This window comes from Epinephelus fuscoguttatus, linkage group LG15, assembly GCF_011397635.1.
Source record: "Epinephelus fuscoguttatus linkage group LG15, E.fuscoguttatus.final_Chr_v1".
NCBI classification, from domain to species: Eukaryota; Metazoa; Chordata; class Actinopteri; order Perciformes; family Serranidae; genus Epinephelus; species Epinephelus fuscoguttatus.
Window position 1 is genome coordinate 20,083,655 of NC_064766.1, and position 18,539 is coordinate 20,102,193.

Below are 18,539 nucleotides of genomic sequence, written 5' to 3' on the forward strand. Positions count from 1 at the left end.
ATTGCTAACAGTGTTGTTTTGGGTCCTCATGCGGCTTCTCCATCTTGACATGATGGAAAAATCTTTCCAAACACTCATCGTCTCTCATCACTGTTCAGCTGACTCTTTCTAAGTGATAAAAAACTGAGATTTTAGTCAACAGTGTTTTCAAAATCACCACAAGACTTCCTCTGAAGAAATATAGATCGATTGTTAAGAGTCTTGTATTGTACTTGGGCAGGCTTTATAAGGTTGCACCGGCTATCACATGAGCTGGTGTGCATTTTATTTGGACAGGATGCAGTGTGAATCTAAGTGTAATTGTGTTATTTCTTAGAGACTGTTTTTCATGGAGGATTATGGGGTGGTGATGATGGATTCATTTGTCAGAGAAAATACACTGTATCAAACTGGAACTTTTACCCCGACTTTAGAGGTGTAGAAAGGCACATGGGAGCATAAATGAGGCAACCCTTTTATGCCTCAGACTGTATTAAATAATTTCACCTCCTTATGAAACACTAAGGGGCTGTAGGATTCCCTTCTCCTTTCCAGTGTTTATAAGCAATTTCATATTTCAGATTAAGTTTATTATTTATTTCTTGTTATATTAGTGCTGCATTTTAACATGATCTTATCCACTTAGATGACAGTTTGAAACATAATCATCTAACTATCAATGTCAAGAAAACAGAATGTATGTATTTATATTCCCCTAAAAAAACGATATCTATTTCTGGCGCTATTCATTTTGCGAATCAAACACTAACATCACAGAAACCTACTCAACTCAACTCACATCTCACTTATCAATACCATATTCAGAACCTAACATAGAAGCTCAACCAGAAATTGTATGTCTCCAACAAGGCCAGACCATATCTCACCCCTGCTGTTTCAGACACATATCCACATGCAGTCATTCTCTCAGCATTATCCTACTGTCTCTCCATATGGTCCCTCACCACAAAGGAAACCACTGAACCCATAGCAAGACTATGCAACAGAGCTTACAGGATCCCATGATAACCACCTTGACTTTTCAAAGCGACACAAATAATCTAGCCATTAAATTCTATTTTCAGATCCTAAACAACAACTTTAATCCCACACTTACTGCACTACTCCCAAGTTACAAGACAACAACACTCACACTAAGATCTGGAACGAGATTCCATACTACATTAGAGCAATAACCTCAATCAAACATTTCAAACATGTATATAAACACTATCTGATGGAAGGACAGATCTGCAACCATTGATTTAAATCTCATATTCCATTTTACTTACTCCACTACAGTCTGCTACTTTGCATTGTCTATGTAGCTGCCTATGTTTTGTTGTTTTGCCTCTGCTGATTGTTTTTGATGTGTTTTTGTTGCATAACAGGGACCTGCTGAAAAACTGTTTTTAACTGAGTCAGGCCAGTTTTAACTGTAACACACAATGTTACTTTTAATTCCTTTCCTTTATAAGTAAATGGAATGAAATGAAGGAAAGCTGAGAGTGCACCCTTAAACATGTGTCTGCTTCATCAAACCAGAGAGAATTAATTAATGAACAAATTGGGCTACCTATAAGTCAAACGTGGTTGTTTTGTAATTTGCAATTAGAATATAGTAGTTGTTTGTTTTTGTACTTTTAATGTAGTTCAGATCCCAGGAAAAAAAGCATCAAAATTGAGCTTGTTTATCAGATAAAAAGTGCCAGGGGAGAATCTCCTGGACTTTTGTAAGGGGGTGTCTTCAAATCCTAGAAACACCCCTGCGTACACCTGACTTAGGTCTGTTGTGACTAGATTTGCCTCTTGGCAAAGATGAGAGAGGACAGCAGACTTTGAAAGGTTGAATACAGGCAACTCATTTATCATATATACTGATAAATATTAATGTTTGTTTATCAAATGTTCCCTAGCCTTTTGTCATTTTGCAAAGCTGGGCCATGGGCAAAGCAAGTTGAGTGTAGGGGAAAGGTAGACATTGCTACCTTACCTGTTAATGCCAACCAAATACTCAGAAGACAAAGTATTGCTGATAAGCACAATTAACCGTAATTTAAACATTACTGTAGTAACAAATGATCATTTTCCTTCCTCTCTCTGCTTTCTTTCAGCCCCCTCCACTCAACATGAGCAACACACCTGTCCAGGAGCCACCTGCCCAGGAACTGTCCTCAGGCAGTGTGCACACGTTACCTTCCCGACCCTTACAGCCAACCTCTGACCCCTCAGCTTCTAAAAGAGTATGCTTCTACAAAAGCGGTGACTATAAATTCAGTGGGCATCGCATGGTCATCAATGCCCGCACCTTCAAGACATTTGATGGCCTACTGGATGCTCTGTCAAAGAAAGTGCCTCTGCCGTTTGGGGTGAGGACAGTCACCACACCTCGAGGGACCCACCTGATTAAGGCTTTGGATGACTTACATGACGGGGGATCGTATGTGTGTTCTGATCAGAAACGGGTGAAGCCATTAAACCTGGATGAAGTGAACCGGCGGCAGGTGCCATGGAATGCCACCAGACCCCACAGCGCAGGGCGGCGGAGACGACAAGGATCTTTGTTTGGTCAGTTTGGCAGGAGGAATGACGTCCTCACCAACAGGCCAGCAAAGGTCACTGAGAGGGTGGCAGTTCGGACACCAAAGAAGCTTATGGTCATCAAAAACAGGGATCCCACTGTTAAACGCACAATAGTATTGCAGAGAAGAACAGCACCAACGTTTGATGCTTTACTGGATTACCTCTCCCAGATTCTGCAGTTCCCAGTGTTGAAACTCTTCTCTACAGACGGCAGGAGAGTAAGTATTTGGCAAACTGAAAATGGATTCATGCTAATTTAAAGCAGCTCCTGAAAGCATTACAGGGAGCTTCTTTTGTGAAATGTATTATGGGTAAATATGTGCGTAGAACTATTTTGTCAAATTTGGTGAGAAAATCGATACCACTCTCATGTCTGTCTCTTCAACATGAAGCTGTTGCTAGCAGATTGTTATCTTAGCTTAGCATAAAGTATGGAACTAAACAGGCAACCAGTAGCGACTCCAGGAAGTCACTTCCTGTGCTCAGCTCCTCCTGCACACCCCACGCCGTTTATGTAGAAACTAATGTCTTTCGACCAAACTGCACCTGCCAACCAAATCAATGAGCAGAAGGAAGCGTGCATCTACTCCTGGACCAGAGGCTTGTGCTCATGACAGTGCAAGATGTAAACATTAATGGCGTTCTCCTCAGCTGAGCTGTAATGTTAGCTAACTGAGTGGTGCTAGGTGAGCTAGCAGGAGATGCACACTTCCTTCTGTGCAGTAATATGGTTGGCAGGTGTAGTTTGGTTGTAAGAAAATGACATCTACAGCCCAGATCTCGTAAGTTGTTTCTGGAAAGAGACATTGCTGTTGAGCGTTTTTATATTGGTGCTTTGAGCACCACAAGCTGGGTGCCATCTAGTTCCATTACATTTGAGAGAAGACAGACATCTCTACTTTTGAGATGGAATGTCCCTTTAAACAAATGAGATATATTTCAAGTCTTTATGCTAAATGGCTGATGGCTCCAGCTTCATGTTGAATGGATAGACAGGAGTGATATCGCTATTCTCACCCACAACTCTTGGAAAGAAAACAAATAATTATGTTTCCCAAAATGTTTTTGTTTGAAGTCACTCGGAAACGGAAGTTACAGCATCTTTAGCCCCAGGATTGTGATGCATTTACGAGTGAAACGAAATAATGTGGTACTAGATTTAAATTAAATCATTCAGATTTCATTGGATCATTCAAAGTGGCTGTGGTTAGGTAGTAGTGTTCACCTTTACCCACACCTCCCGCAACCACTTTGTTAAATGAGGTGGACGAGGGACAAACAAATACACTAAACCTTGATCAACATCCTTTGGAAATCTGAGCAAAGCTTGCCAGCTGAAATCACTATAAATAGGTTATGCTATGATTTTGCTCTGCTAGCTACCCACTAGCTAACAGTGCTTTTATATGATGGGTGAAGTGTCACCCCAAACTTTTGATTGGATATTTTTTATTCATTACATTCACGTCAGTTAGTTTGACAGTTTTTCACAAAACAGTCTCAAATTAAGGTCCATTTACTCACCTGTGCCAGTTAGTTTCACTTTTGTTTTCAAAGTGTTCAAAGGCATCTGGATGTAGATGCCATCAAGAAATACCAGATGAAAAAATTGTTGTTGTGGAATCACTGTATGTCAGACTGAGCTTTCATTCATCGAGCACTGATTTAATCTCACCTTTGAACCAAGAAACATCCAAGAAATAGTGGGTGATATTATATTCACATACACAAAACGGTGCTGCAGTAAAACTACAACAAATAACTGTTATGGACTTTATTTTCATTCTCGTATTGTAACTTGTATTACTAGAAATTAGGAATCAAGGCTTTCACCCTGTTACTTTACACTTTACAAGTATTCCAAGAAGTGCTAAGACGTGCTATCAAAATCTCTACCCCCTAGTGATTTATCAGTCGTAATCCTTCTTGTCCTGTCAACAGGAACAGACTTCCTGTTAAAGGTTAAGAGTGTTGAGAACCTTTCAGTGCATCCATCTTATTCCTCTAGAACTGCTTTATCATCTGTGATAAGACAGATGGATAGATAGATAGATAGATAGATAGATAGATAGCACCTTGATACACTATGTAAATATGAATATAGTTGAACTACAAGCAAACTACTGCACAATGTAGTTAAATTATTAGTTTTATTACATGTTGTTCACTGCTCCCCAACAGTGTGGGGAGTGCAGATATACAACCAGTTTAAAGTGCCTAGCGTAACAAGAAGTGTTTCTGCTCCTCTTTCAGGTTGACGGTCTCGCAGGACTTATCCTGTGCTCTGGAGTTGTTGTGGCAGCGGGCAATGAGCCATTCAGATTAGCAAACTACAGTTTTCAAGGAACGGGCCAGATGGCACAAGTGATGTATACGGACACTATGGAGCCATCTACGCTACAGCCCAGATCTCGTAAGTTGTAGTCAGTACTCCTACAAATTGACAACATAGTAATTATTCGCAAATGCAAAGAATACAAAGAAAGAATAAAAACTTGACAGTTGAACATTTTAACACCATAAACACAAACACACTTTGTTTGCAGACTTTTATGCATTCAAACATGTCTTGTGGGGACATTTACAGTGACACAGCTCGTGATGAGTGTGACATAATGGTTAAAAGAAAGAACAATGCCATCACTTCATTTTATCCACAATGGTCGTAAAGTGTGCTTCATATGTGGAATACAGTGGTTACTTGTTGTTAACCCAAGTCAACACACCTGAATTAAAAACAAGCAAACACATTTGCACTATTTATAGTGCTACCCCTATGAATCTGTGAGCTCATGTTTCATTGGCTCTGGCAGATGCATTGGATCCCCTTCCCATTCAGACAGATATCCAGCCAGCCTGGCCTGGGCCGGGCTAAACACAACCATTCTTTTACCATGGGGTGGCTTTGATATCATGATTGACGAAGGAGCATCACCTGTCTACATTTCAAAAGCCACACATCACACATTTCGTTGCTCTGTTGCGTCTAGTCTGCTCTGTCCAGCACAGCGCACAAGGCTCACGAAACCTAGATCAAACTGTCAAACTAGGCAGTGCTGATCAAATATGAATCAAATTCTTTGTTACTACATTGCCTTTTCTAGAAAATTTTCGGAAACATTTTTTGGTGTACTGTTTAGTTGTAATTTGAGAAAAGTTTGAGACCAGTCTGCTAGTTTTTTCTTGCTTAAAAACAGACCAAGCACCACCTCAACCTGCATGCTCATTCAGCACTATGTCACACGTTTCATTGCTCTGACTGGTTATGAGTCTTTTCAAATGCACCCAGAGGTAATTTGGTCTGCACCCACTGATAACACCCTCTGAAAATCAAAATAAACTGATAAGTTTTAGACTAATTTACCTTTGTGAATTAGTCTGACAATGCCAGGCTAGTGCTATCTAACTGTTGTGGATTGTGTTTGTTTTATCTGTCCTGAGCCTTGACCTCATTACAATGAAACTGACCCCTCAAAGGAATAGTTGAGCATTTTTTAAAATGTAAAACTATTCTTTTAAATATACCTACCAAACCACTATTAATACTCTATGATGCTTTTTATAGTGTCCCTAACTATTTTGTAACGTGTTTCTCTTTGTATCCCCTCTCTTTCATCAAACACCTCCAACTAAAGAGAACAACAAATCTTTGTCGAGTGGAAGAGGCTCAAGGAATTTTTCCTTATCATCAGAGAGATATATTGTCAACCAGATAAACAAGTCCAGAAATGGAAGCATGAACACCAACCTACATCACCACAATACATCATTTGAAACTGTGGTCAACCATCGTCCCACATCTGTAGAGACACGTGGAACTGGGAGGGTCGATAATGAGCATCATTCTTGCATTGTACCTCAGGACGATGACATCGAAAAGTCTTTCCGTGTCAATCAAGATGGCAGCATGACAGTGGAGATGAAAGTTCGTCTGACCATTAAGGAGGAAGAGATGCTCCACTGGACAACCACACTCAGCCGCTCCAGCCTTAGAAAGGGGACAGTTTGTGCCTCGATTTCAGAGTCAGGCAACAGCTCACCTGACTCAAACAACGCCATTGCCAAAGACTCCTCTAGCATCAGTGAAGATGAAACGAAAGAGGAGAACCATTCCGCTGGAGCTGGAAAGTGTGTCGGCTTTAACAACGAGCGAGCATATGAGGGCTACGCATCCACGGCTTTGGGGAAAGGAAAAACTGGTTTCAAACGCACTCCTACTCCAGGTCCTCGGCACGTTATGAAGAAGGCGTCTATTGAGAGTGTGAAGACAGTGACTGAGTCAGGGGTTCAGGAAAGCACCCTGGGACATTATTCCTATATGGAAAGGATGGCTGATGGTGAGATGACTGAGGGATACTGCGTTGTCAGACAGAGTAGCAGCAGCAACAAGCCAATCCCAAAGCCTCGGAAAACAGCATCTGCTGGAGCGAGCAACAAAGGCTCCCACTCCTCCATCAGGTCGTCAGGAGTAGCTGAAGTCCTTCAGATACAGAATAATGGGATGGAGGTTACAGAGACTGTGATGCATATTTATGAGAGTCAAGGCTGCTACGACAACTACTTTGCAAATGAGGAATACAGCACAGATGGTGTGCCCTTACAAGGCTCCACTCCAGCCCCAGAAAGCAGACCGTCCACTGACTCACTGTGTCGTTCATCCAGCAATGATTGTGATATAGATTTTAGCCGGCAACCACCCACTACTGACTCACTACAAAGACAGAGAGAGGAAATGTTGTCATTGTCATCAGAGCCAATAACTCCAACACATGAGATTATTGCAACAAACTCCCAAACACAAGAGACAGTAAAGAATGACAAAACTCTTAAAAGTGAGACAAAGAAAAAGATGAATAAACCTGCTCGGAATCAGAAGGCTTCAACTTCAACAAGCAGCTCAGATAAAAAGCAAAAGGACAGCATGGTAACCCCTTCAAAAAGTAGCAAACATTCATCTACAGACAAGCTCAGCAGCAATGCCAGTGCTGGAAAAAAGACTTTAAGTTCATCAGAAAGTGCTAACGGTGGTCGAAAGAGTAGAGGAGCAGAAAAGCCTCAAATTAAGAAGGGTGAAAAGACAGCCAAGATAGAGCAAGCCTTATTAGCTAGCACCGAAAATGTGAGAAAGACTCCACCCAAGAGGCAAAACATAACTAAAGCAGCTGCTAGAGATAATGGCCACAATGTAAATACTCCAACTGTAAGGCCTCAAATGAAGAAGAACATGTCAGACATTTTACAACCCAAGAAATCACATTTGTCAGGCAAAAAGACAGTCAGCAAGCCCAAATCCATGACTGAAAACAGAACACCATCACCTAAAAAGGCTTTAGAGTTGGCTGAGAGTTTTTCGATGCCTTCTCTCAATCCTTCACCCGCTGAAATCCACCAATATGTTGAGAACTGGTTGGACAAAGTCAACCCAGACCCAGTGCCATATGCTGAGGAGGCTATCACAGATGAATCAGAGCCCCAGACAAAAGTTATGTTTCAGATTGGCGGTGATTCTGAATCGGACGAAAAGACAGAATGCCAGTCTCATCTAGATGAGAATGTTCCATCACCCGCTGATAGTATCAAGAAATCAGCCTCTTGTCTATCAGTACCTCACTGTCATGAACCTACAACTCTGCTACCCAATGACCAGTATATGAGAGGTTTATGTGTTTCAATGCCGAGTGTCAGAGTCGATCCTGTGTATGAGGAGAACAGACTGAGGCCGCACAAATCTGCAGAGGCCATCGGTCCAGCTGACAATCCGTCATCTTCTTCTGCATCCAATGTTATGGAGTCAAGAGCAAAAATAAAACCTGTCCTGCGGGAACTTTACTCATCGATTCACTGCATCAGAAGTGTGTGTGAAACCAACACAACATCCAACCTTGAGAAGTCAAACAGCCTTCCCGATTTCTCAGCACAGGTGGCGTCAGTGTTCGGCTCGTCATGTAAAGCCTTCATGTCATTCTTATCAGTGATGACTCTGCGAGATAACCTATCTGGGTCTATGCCGGGACTTAGCAGCCAATCAAGAAGCCCCTCCGAGGCCATGCTGATGTTGGAATCCCTGCAAAAGATTTCTGCCATCGAGGATGAGGAAGAGCTGAGGGCAAGTCTGACGGATCTGCAGAGTAGAGCGTCTTCTCAGTTGAGAGAACGCTGGAAGGATTTCCAGATCATGAGAGAGAGGCTTGAAAGTGAACCGCTGTCTCCCAGAGTTTCAGAAACAGAATTCGCCCTGGATGTTTTCTCTGAAGGGGGCGATGCTTTCGAGGACATTGATGAGCTGATGGACGAGCTGAATATGCCAGAAGACCTTAGAGCAGAGATTTCTTCAACAATCCAACAAGCTAAAAGTTTTTACCCTGTAGAGGAGAGCACCTTTGTAGAAACTGAAGTAAACCAGTCGGACACGGAGGAAGATGTGGAAAAATTTGGTGAAGAATGCAATGATGAAACGAAACAATCACCGGAGCCTGATACTACATGTACAGCTGAGGATATTACTACTAATAATTATTTTGAACGGGCCAAAATGCTGAAAGAATCAGAGCAAGAACCTGAAAAAGAATCAGAAATATCACAGACAGAAAAAGATGAGCCCTTAATAGACAAAGGAAATGAAAAAGAACAAAAGGAAGAAGAGGAACAAGATGAGGAGGATAGAGAGGGGGTGACTGATGGAGAGGATGGAGATACCAAAGAGACAGATGATGATGGTGGGGGTGGTGAGTTTAAAGAGACTGAAACAGGTAAAACAGAAAGGGAGGAAGAGGCAGAAGAGGGGGAAGTGACAGAAGTGGATGACAAGGGGCAGGAGATTTCAGAAACAGCAAAAGGAAGTGTAAAGAAGGAGGAGGAAAAATCTGTTCAGGAAGTCAGGGAAGGGACAGAGGAAGAGATGACAGTGGATGAGGATGAAGAGGAAGAGAAATTAGAAGAAGCAGAGGAGGGATTAATGGATGAAGAAGTTCAAGAAGCAAGAGAGGATGATATTATTGAACAGACAGAGGAGGAAGAGGAAAGGGCGGATGAGGTTGGTAAAGAAGAAAAGGGGAAGGAATCGACAACCGAGAAGAGGCAAGACCAAGAAACTGAAGAAGAGGCAGATGGGGTTAATGAGGAATCAGATGAAGGAGAGGAAGTAGGAAATATTGAGGTAATGGAGGAGGAGAAAGAAGAGGCAGATGAGGTTATTGGGGAGAAAAGTGAAGAAGAGGAAGTAGAAAATATCAGTGAAGAAGGGGAGGAGGAGAGAGAAGAGGCGGATAAGGTTATTGGAGGGACGGATGAAGGAGAGGTAGTAGGAAGTATTGAAGAAGTGGAGGAAGCAAAAGAAGAGGCAGATGAGGTTACTGGGGAGAAAAGTGAAGAAGAGGAAGAAGGAAATACTGAAGAAGTGGAGGAAGTGGAGGCAGATGAGGTTACTGGGGAGAAAGATGAAGGAGAGGAAATAGGCAGTATTGAAGAAGTGGAGGAGGAGGAGGAAGAAGATGAAGCAGGTGAGGTTACTGGGGAGAAAGATGAAAGAGAGGAAGTAGGAAACATGGAAGAAGAGGAGGGAGAAACTGATGCAGATGAGGTTACTGGAGAGAAAGATGACGGAGGGGAAGTAGGGAACACAGAAGAAGAAGAGGGAGAAACTGATGCAGATGAAGTTACTGGGGAGAAAGATGAAGGAGAGGAAGTAGGAAACATTGGAGAAGTGGAAGAGGGAGAGGAAGAGGAAGCAGATGAGGAAGGAGAGGAAGTAGGAAATATTGAGGAAGTGGAGGAGGGAGAGGAGAAGGAGGAAGAAGAAGAAGCAGATCATGAAGACTTTCAGGAGGAAGCAGGGGATGGTATTGAGCTTATTGAGGAAAACAATGAGGAAATGAAGGAAGTTATTGAGGAAATAGATAAAGGAGATGAGGTAATTGAAGAGACGGAGGAGGAGAAGGAGGAAGAAGAAACAGATATGGTCACTGAGAGAGCTGTAGAGGAGGAGGTTATTGAGGAGGAGGATGAGGAAGATGAAAAGGCTGGGGAAGAAGATGAGGAAGAGGACAAAACAGAGGTGGTAAGTGAGGAAAACGATGAGGAAATAGAGCAAGAACAAGAGGTGGTGGAGGATGGTGAGGCTGTTGAGGTTATAAATATTGAAGAAAGGGGTACTACCGATGAGGAAGAGGAGGGAGAAGACATTGACAAGAATATAGAGGAGGAAGAAGAGTGTAGCGAGGGTGAAGAAAGTGGGAAAGAGCTGGAGAAAACAGGAAGTAGTCTTGACGAAGAATCGGAGAAAGAGAAAGACGTTGTGGAGGAGATCGAGATTAAAGAAAATATGAAATCAGGGGAAATGCTAGTTGAAGAGGTGGGGGAAGACGGTGAAGACAATGAAAGTAATGAGTTAAATGAGGGTTTAGATGAAGAGGAAGAGCAAGAATCAAAGGATGAGGTAGAGCAAGATAATGCTACCGATGATGCACATAGTATTACCAGTGGTACAGATTGTAAAAACGTGCTAGAGGAGGCCTCATATTTGCAGCAGCAGAGTAGCGAAGAAGCAGATTTTGATACAAAGGTAGCAGAACATAACGCTGAACCATCAACCAAATCCTCTGAGGGTCAGTGTGAGGATGATAAAGGTAATGGAACAGACACCGTTAATGAACTTGATACAGAAGATGGAGGGGAGCCTCATGAGGGAGGAAGCGGCAATCTGCCACATCCAGTTGAAATATCACAGGAATTACTTGACTTCGTTAACTCTGCCCTGCAGTCCTCTTCACTTATATTCACGTACGACCCTCAGGGGAACATCAGGATAGAGCCAGATAAAGCTCGAGTAACACAAACTAAGCAAATTGAAATCCCAAAAAGCAAAAAGGATGTTTCATATGGCTTAAAGCGTCTCCCGAGCCCGAGCACCTCGGATTTGTCTGACTACAGGCCAGAAACTTCAGAGAGTGGTGGATATAAAACTCAAGACTCTGTAGATATTGTCACAGAGAGTGGAGAAGAGTCTTCTTCAGTCTGCCAACGTAGGACTGATAACTCTAACAGAAGGACAAATGCTGAGCGAGTTAACTCCAATCTGTCCGTTGCAAGTCACTCAGAGGAGTTGCAAAATTCCCAATTAAAAAGTGGAGGTAGTTTCTCCTCTTTTGACTCAGGCACTAAGGCCTCAAAGGAGGACCTGTCTTATTTCAGTGCTGCAAGCTCACAAAAGGCAGATACCGAACCTGTCAGAGAGGCCACAGGGTGCATTTCTTCCTCCCCAGAAAAAGACTTAGCTGATGGGGTTTTGATAGACCAAGGTAGATGGTTGCTCAAGGAGAATCACCTCATCAGAAAATCTCCTCCAGTCTCCCTGGGAATGTACGGTCAATTAGACAGCACATCCATAGACACAAGTCAGGAAAACAATAGCGAGGATTCCCCGTCTCATTGTAAAACCCAGCACAACCCTCTTGTAGCTATATCCTCATCAGAGCTTGAGGAGATGGCAAAGCCACAAACTCCAAAGTGCACCTACTACAACATGTCACATGGAAGTGATTCGGACCCCTTTTTGGATGATTCCAGTGTCAAAAGTGCGAAAAAAGATGCAAGCAGCGTAAAAGGGAGAGGCGTCAGGGTGTCACCTACGATTGATACAACCAAAACCTGGGCGAGTAAAAATGGTAGTCTGTCTTCATTTGCATCAGTTGAGTTTAAAATACCAGACAGGAAAGTTCATCCTGAGGGGGAGCCCTCAGCTGTGACAAGGGCAAGAAGGACATCTAGTGGAGGGGGGAGTGTACTGCAAGCACAAGACTCCCTCGACACTTTACATGTGAGATGTGGCCAATACTGTCCCATTCTATAACAGCAGGACTTATATCTCACAGAAATAATCACACTCACACTGGTCCTATGTGTGATATTAGTCTCAGCTGTGGTTATTTTGTTCTAATGCAGGTAGACATTTTCTGTGTTTCCTCAGATAATCATGAACAAAAACTGTTCTTGCAGCACCGGACCTACGAACTGGTGATTGGAGGGAGTTGTGCCTCTTATTTATGTTTAAATATAGTCAGAAATGTATGTTTACACACATTAACTTCAGTGTTGGTGGCTGAGGAGCTCAAAAAACTCGAATATAACACTATCAGCAAACAAGAACAACTCTTCTTTGTTACTGATTCAATGCTCCAGACTGTACTTCAGTGTATTATGTATTATTACCATTATTACCAAATGTCATCAGTTTCTTTTTTTCCCCCCAATACATCAGAGAAATGACTGTCTGCCAAGAGACAACAATTTAATTGCTTGTTTGGGTTCTTCCAGAATATGCGATGCATGTTCAGTGATTACTACATTTCCAAAGACAGCTGTGGATACTCTCAGGGATTTAACAAAGGACTACTGTGTTCCAACTGAGAAATGATTATTCTTTGATAACAACATTCCTAAATTCATTATAAGGCAGCTTCTGACAAAATGTTGTTTTTGGCTGTACAAATTTTGATTCAATTACTCAATAAATCATGCTTCATTTTTTAATTGTGTTTATGGTTGCCATACTAAACCCATTAGAAAACAGCTTCTCTCTACCTCAACTCAAGTTTGTTACCCAGGTTGACTGTTATAGGAAGTCATCAGGCTATTTTTTCAGACGTTGGAAAGCTCCTTCCAGAGCCAGAGAACATTACTCGTTATTTTTCACGAGCTGAGAAATACTGCCTGTACTGGTAAACTGATGAGGAAGTGTCAAATCAATTAAGTGCATTTTAAAGTTGGGCTGTTTTGACTGGACAGTGTGAATTTCATAAATCTAACACTTACATGGTTTGGGATAGGAAAGGATGCAAATCTAGGCAGGTATAAATATAATAGTATTGCCAAAAAAAATGCATCACTTTCAGACACTTCCGGATCAAACAGTGTTATCAGCGGATATTTTGAGCTACTTTTGGCTGTGTGGTGTGAATATGCAATGTTTATCTTAGCTGAAATACTGATATCAGTATTTCCAAACAATGCCTCCACCTCTTAAAGGGACAGTTCCCCCCCAATTCAATACATATTTGTCCTCTTACCTGTAGTGCTATTTATCAATCTAGATTGTGTTGGTATGAGCTGCCCAGTGTTGGAGATATCAGCTGTAGAGATGTCAACAATGTCTCTTACCAGAAGTTACTCTATTTTCTAAGTTACTATTTTATTTCTGCCAAATTACACCTGCCAACTGTATCACTGCACAGAAGGAAGTGTGCATCTACACATGGATGAGAGGCTTGTGGTCATGACAGTGTGAGATATTGATAGCATCCTTAGCTGAGCTAACGTTAGCTACCTCAATGGTGCTAGGTGAGCTAGCAGTAGAAGCAGATGCACGCTTTCCTCTCCAGTCGGTGGGTACAGTTTGAAAGAAATGAAATAGTTCTGACATGAAGTCTAGGTCTAGTAATACTGTAGGAAGACATCTCTGTGGTCGATATCTCCAGCACTCGGCAACTCACACCAAAATAATATAGACTAAAATAGCACATCGGGTAAGAGGGAAAATATGTAATTATTGGTTTTGGGGTGAACTGTCCCTTTAAATTCCTGTTCAAACAATGTTAGTGGCAGATATATAGTTTCACTCACCTGGTCTGAGAGTAATAGAACATCTGACAAATAATGCACCCAAATTGTAACTTTACACCGAGAGTCCAATGAATCCAATGGGGTAATCAGAGTATATTTTGGGCTATTTGGCTTAATGGGTTAGTATATGTGTCTGAAATGCTGAAAAACAAAGTAAAAGAGAACACCAAAGAGTCCACTGTCAGAAATATTGTGAGATTAATCAAGTAAACTGCAAAATTCAGACCATTCATATCAACAAACTGCCACTTATTGAGAAAAATCTATGCATAAATTAGTTGCTGAAGAGAATTATTACTACTACTAACATGCTTCTGAATGGCTTCATAGGTAAGCAAAGTATCTAATTTTCTGAGTCTCTGTCTGAGTTTGAACCATCTATTATAGTATGTAGCCCAGGATGAATTTCTGTACACACAGTCATATTTTTAAGTTTATAAACGGTGCCTTTTAAAAAGTTCAAGGATGCACATGTGTGTGTGGTTTTAAAGTTTTAGTTTCAGTATCAGCAACAAAATAGCTGCGAGTTCATTTCAACAATAATTTTAACAGCATAGTTTTTTTAAATATCAGTAGGTCAGTCAGTGAATGAGGAGGTTGCAGAAAAATATTTGAATCACAGACCTTATTGTGGGGCTACATCATTTACGGCATTTATGGTAAATTAGCTATTGAGGCCCAGTTGCGAGTTTATAGCTACTGCACATTTTTGTAATAACATGCAATGTTGTGAGCAGATTGCATTTTAGAAAGCATCTTTTCATTTAAGGAAAAAAACAGTAATCTTCTGTTTCCTACAAATTTCATTCTGGGGTGAAATGAAGAAAAAAAAAGTGGTGAAAATGATCCCATTAATGATGATTGCCTCGAAGCATCTCTGTCCTGCAGTGACAGTTGACTTTCATCAGGTTACTGACTAAGAGAAGCATGTGAATTCGGAATGAGCCTGAGGCTTACGATATTAACTTTATTCTTGGAAATAAAGTCGGCTATAGCAGCACAGTGCCAAAGTCCCAGCTCCAGCCCAGCCCTGACTCATACAGGGTTTCTCTCAAATCTCTTAAAATGATCACGTAAAGGTGGCAAAAAAGATGATTTACTTCAATATTATTCTGAATTCGGACACAAAATTGTTACAGTGAGGTATAAATAGGTATCATAAGTATATTTTATTTCTTCCCTCACACTTGAAGGTCTCAGTGTTGTTCACATATCTTGAGGCAGGTGAACGTGCAGCAGAGAGGGGAGTGTCATCTGCAGCTGTCAGTCAGTCTGGGTGATGCCCCCTGATGCAGTCAGGCATATGTAAGTGACACTTACTGACAGAATGGCTTCAAGTATGCGGATATTCTTAAAATTAGTACGTGTGTTTCTTTGGCTCATTTGAGAATGCTGTATATTTGACAGATTTTACATGTTGATTTTGTGCTAATGACTGAGGCAAATGCTGGGAAGTTATTCTTCCCCTATTTCCCCTCCTGGTCCCTGACCCAATCACTCCCTGCAAACACACACATGCTGAGAGAGACAAAGAAAGAGGGACACAAAGAGAGTGAGAGAGAGGTCTTTACAAAGTGGCCATTCTTGGATGCTTTCCAAGGGTTTTGTCAGTCACTATGGAGATTTGGAAAATAGCCCCCGCAGTTTAATTCCTCTGTTGTTACTATGGTCGAAAGGTATCCAGTGTAAAATCTCCATTCCCTGAAGCGAACGCCAGTCCTTTCTCTGCTCATTTTGTTGACCACTGACAGAGAGGCTGGCGCTTAAGCTCCAATGTGCTTAAGAAAAACTACTCAGACGGAGAAAAGAAAATCCCTCATGATAAACAGAGCTGGATAAAGTATTAAGATTCTTTACTTAAGTAAAAGTACTAATACAACAAAATAAAAGTGCTCCATTACAAAAAATTTATAAGTAAGCCATATGTAGTGCATCTTAAGTAAAAGTGCAGAAGTATCATCGGCAAAATGTAAATTCTCAAGAGTAAAAGTACCTCCTCTGTCGTAAAATGGATCCTGTGACTGCTATATGTGACATCATTGTATTCTGGTTCATTGCTCAAGCAAGTTTTACAACTTTATACACAGATAGTTAAGTCGCATGATTCCCAACCTAAGGGCCCCTTTAAAGGGTCACAAGATAAAGCTGATGGTGAGATGACTAATGAAGTAGAAAAGAAGAAGTTTGATGCATAAATTCATTTTGATGTTTTAGGCTTTGGACCGATTCTTTGCTTTATTGTCAAACATATGAGAGTTTGGGCCTTGAAACGAGATTTAACTAAAACTAGCTGTGAAGTTAATGGGGCAACTGGTCGGTCTCTGGTGGAGCTGCGAATAAATCATGGACATGCGAAAGGTGACAAGAGGTGCCAACATTATTATATATTTGTAATGTAAAATCTGACCTGAATAAAACATCTAGTAACTCCAGCTGTCAGATAAATGTAGTGGAGACAGAGGTACATTTCCCAATAAAATGTTTTATAATGTGGCAATACTATAACACACTACAAATGCCTCAGATTATCCAGAATTAAAATGCTTGAGTTAATGTACATGGTTAAATTCCAGCACTAATAACAGCCGGGCCATCACGCACAGACTCAACAAAAGCTCACTGGGGTTCCCCAGCTTGGACAGACGTCCTTTCAGACATTTAGATTTACTTCAGTCTGATCTCCACGCATTCACTGAGGCGCATTAAACACATTGTACTGCGGCACTCCCTCTTTCACTAAATCTGCCATGCCACGACCCACAAGGAAAGCCAACCAACTTATCTGACCAAAAATAAAACAAGCAAAACTAAAAACTGACTTACTGTAAGGTAAAGACACGCTGTTGCACTCATTTCTGCAACTTTATAAATAAAATAATTAATCAATTTCCTGCAAGAGTTCACCTCTGTGAACAGGGCAGCCCCTGAATCTGTCTCTGTCTGTCTGGGCCTCAACACTGGCAAATAGTGTTGGGGTTGATTGCTATGGCTACTGGGCGCACGGCTTGGTGATTCACCATCATGGGAGATGAAACAAAGGCTGCCTTTTTGCTGCCCAGTGCCTGCGGTTTTGAAGCGATGACACCCAGAAACGAGATTTAAGTTATCTGTTCCCATTACAGGCCGACTGACTCTGACAAATGTTGTGTCTTATTTGATTCCTCCTCTGGTCCTGTTGTACGATCTTTTTAATGAGCTCCCCTGCAGCGTTGTTGCTTTGGTGAGAAATAGGAACCTCAGCAACAAAAAATAAAAGGGCCAAACGATAAATTCCAAACATTGCCAAGAATGGGAGCTATTTGGCCTAAACTATGGCTTTGGCAAACACCGGGCTACAAACAATAATTACGGCCCACTGTCTGCATTCTGTCGCTGCAGTTAGGTGACAGATCAGCAATACACAATCCCTGCTCTGTCTGTGACAATCCCGGCCTCCTCTGTCTGTCTCTCTGGCCAACACTGGCAGGGCTGGCTCATAATGGGCCTGGGAGGAGGAATTTTTACGGCCCCCCCTGCCTCTAAGTGAGTGTTGATCATGTGAATTTCCATTGCCTGTTTTAGTAAATGGGGTTTTACTGTTTGCTCAAACTGGGGCCCCTGTGTGGGCCCTCTAGTACCACTGGCATTGATGCATTTGTGTAGCACTCCCCAATATCTGTAAACAGACAGTGCTGTGTAAAATCAGTGGAGCTCCTCTGAAATTAAAAGATCCCAGTTCTTGGCAAACCCTTTTAATTTTTAATCAGTAATGACAGCCATTGTACATATCAACAATCAGTTTTTGATTAGCTAGAATTCCAAGCCAACACATTCATGATGTCATTTTGACTCGCTGTAATTCTAAAATATCTACAGTTCATTTGTCACCAGGCAAAATGTTAATTTTTGATATCAACAACTTGTTACGAGTGGAAATGTTCATTGTAGATATCTGTAATGGTATTGCAGCAAGTCAACTTTTACCACTGACATCTATTCAAACTCAATTACAGATATCTATAATTCAAATTTGACATGTTACAATTGACAAGTTAACATATTTGTAATGTAATTTTGACTAGTTGCAATTCTAATTAAATACATCTACAACTCATTTCTCACTGGACAAAATGTTTTTACTGATATTACCAATTCAATTATTTTTTTAATTTAATTTATAGAATTGTAGATATCTAATCTATTGTGACTAGTTAAAATGAAATGTTTGATATGTCGTCTTGGAACGTAACTAGTAAGAATATAATTTCACATTATCAAAAATACAGTTGTAACTAATGAAAATGATATCTGAGATACTGACAACTCCTTTTATAACCTGCCAGACTCATAAAAAAGGAATTTTTACGACTCAAATGTTGTTG

General features: G+C 41.2%; 1 protein-coding gene across 1 annotated transcript; it reads left to right on the forward strand.

Annotated features, from left to right (window-relative positions):
- The first annotated feature begins 2,108 nt into the window (after positions 1 to 2,108).
- On the forward strand, positions 2,109 to 12,409 carry LOC125902529 (oxygen-regulated protein 1). Its single transcript, XM_049598966.1, has 5 exons — positions 2,109 to 2,780; positions 4,816 to 4,975; positions 6,198 to 9,502; positions 9,923 to 10,061; positions 10,263 to 12,409. The coding sequence occupies exons 1-5, from the start codon at positions 2,109 to 2,111 to the stop codon at positions 12,407 to 12,409; spliced, it is 6,423 nt and encodes a 2,140-aa protein (XP_049454923.1).
- Positions 12,410 to 18,539: the final 6,130 nt, after the last annotated feature.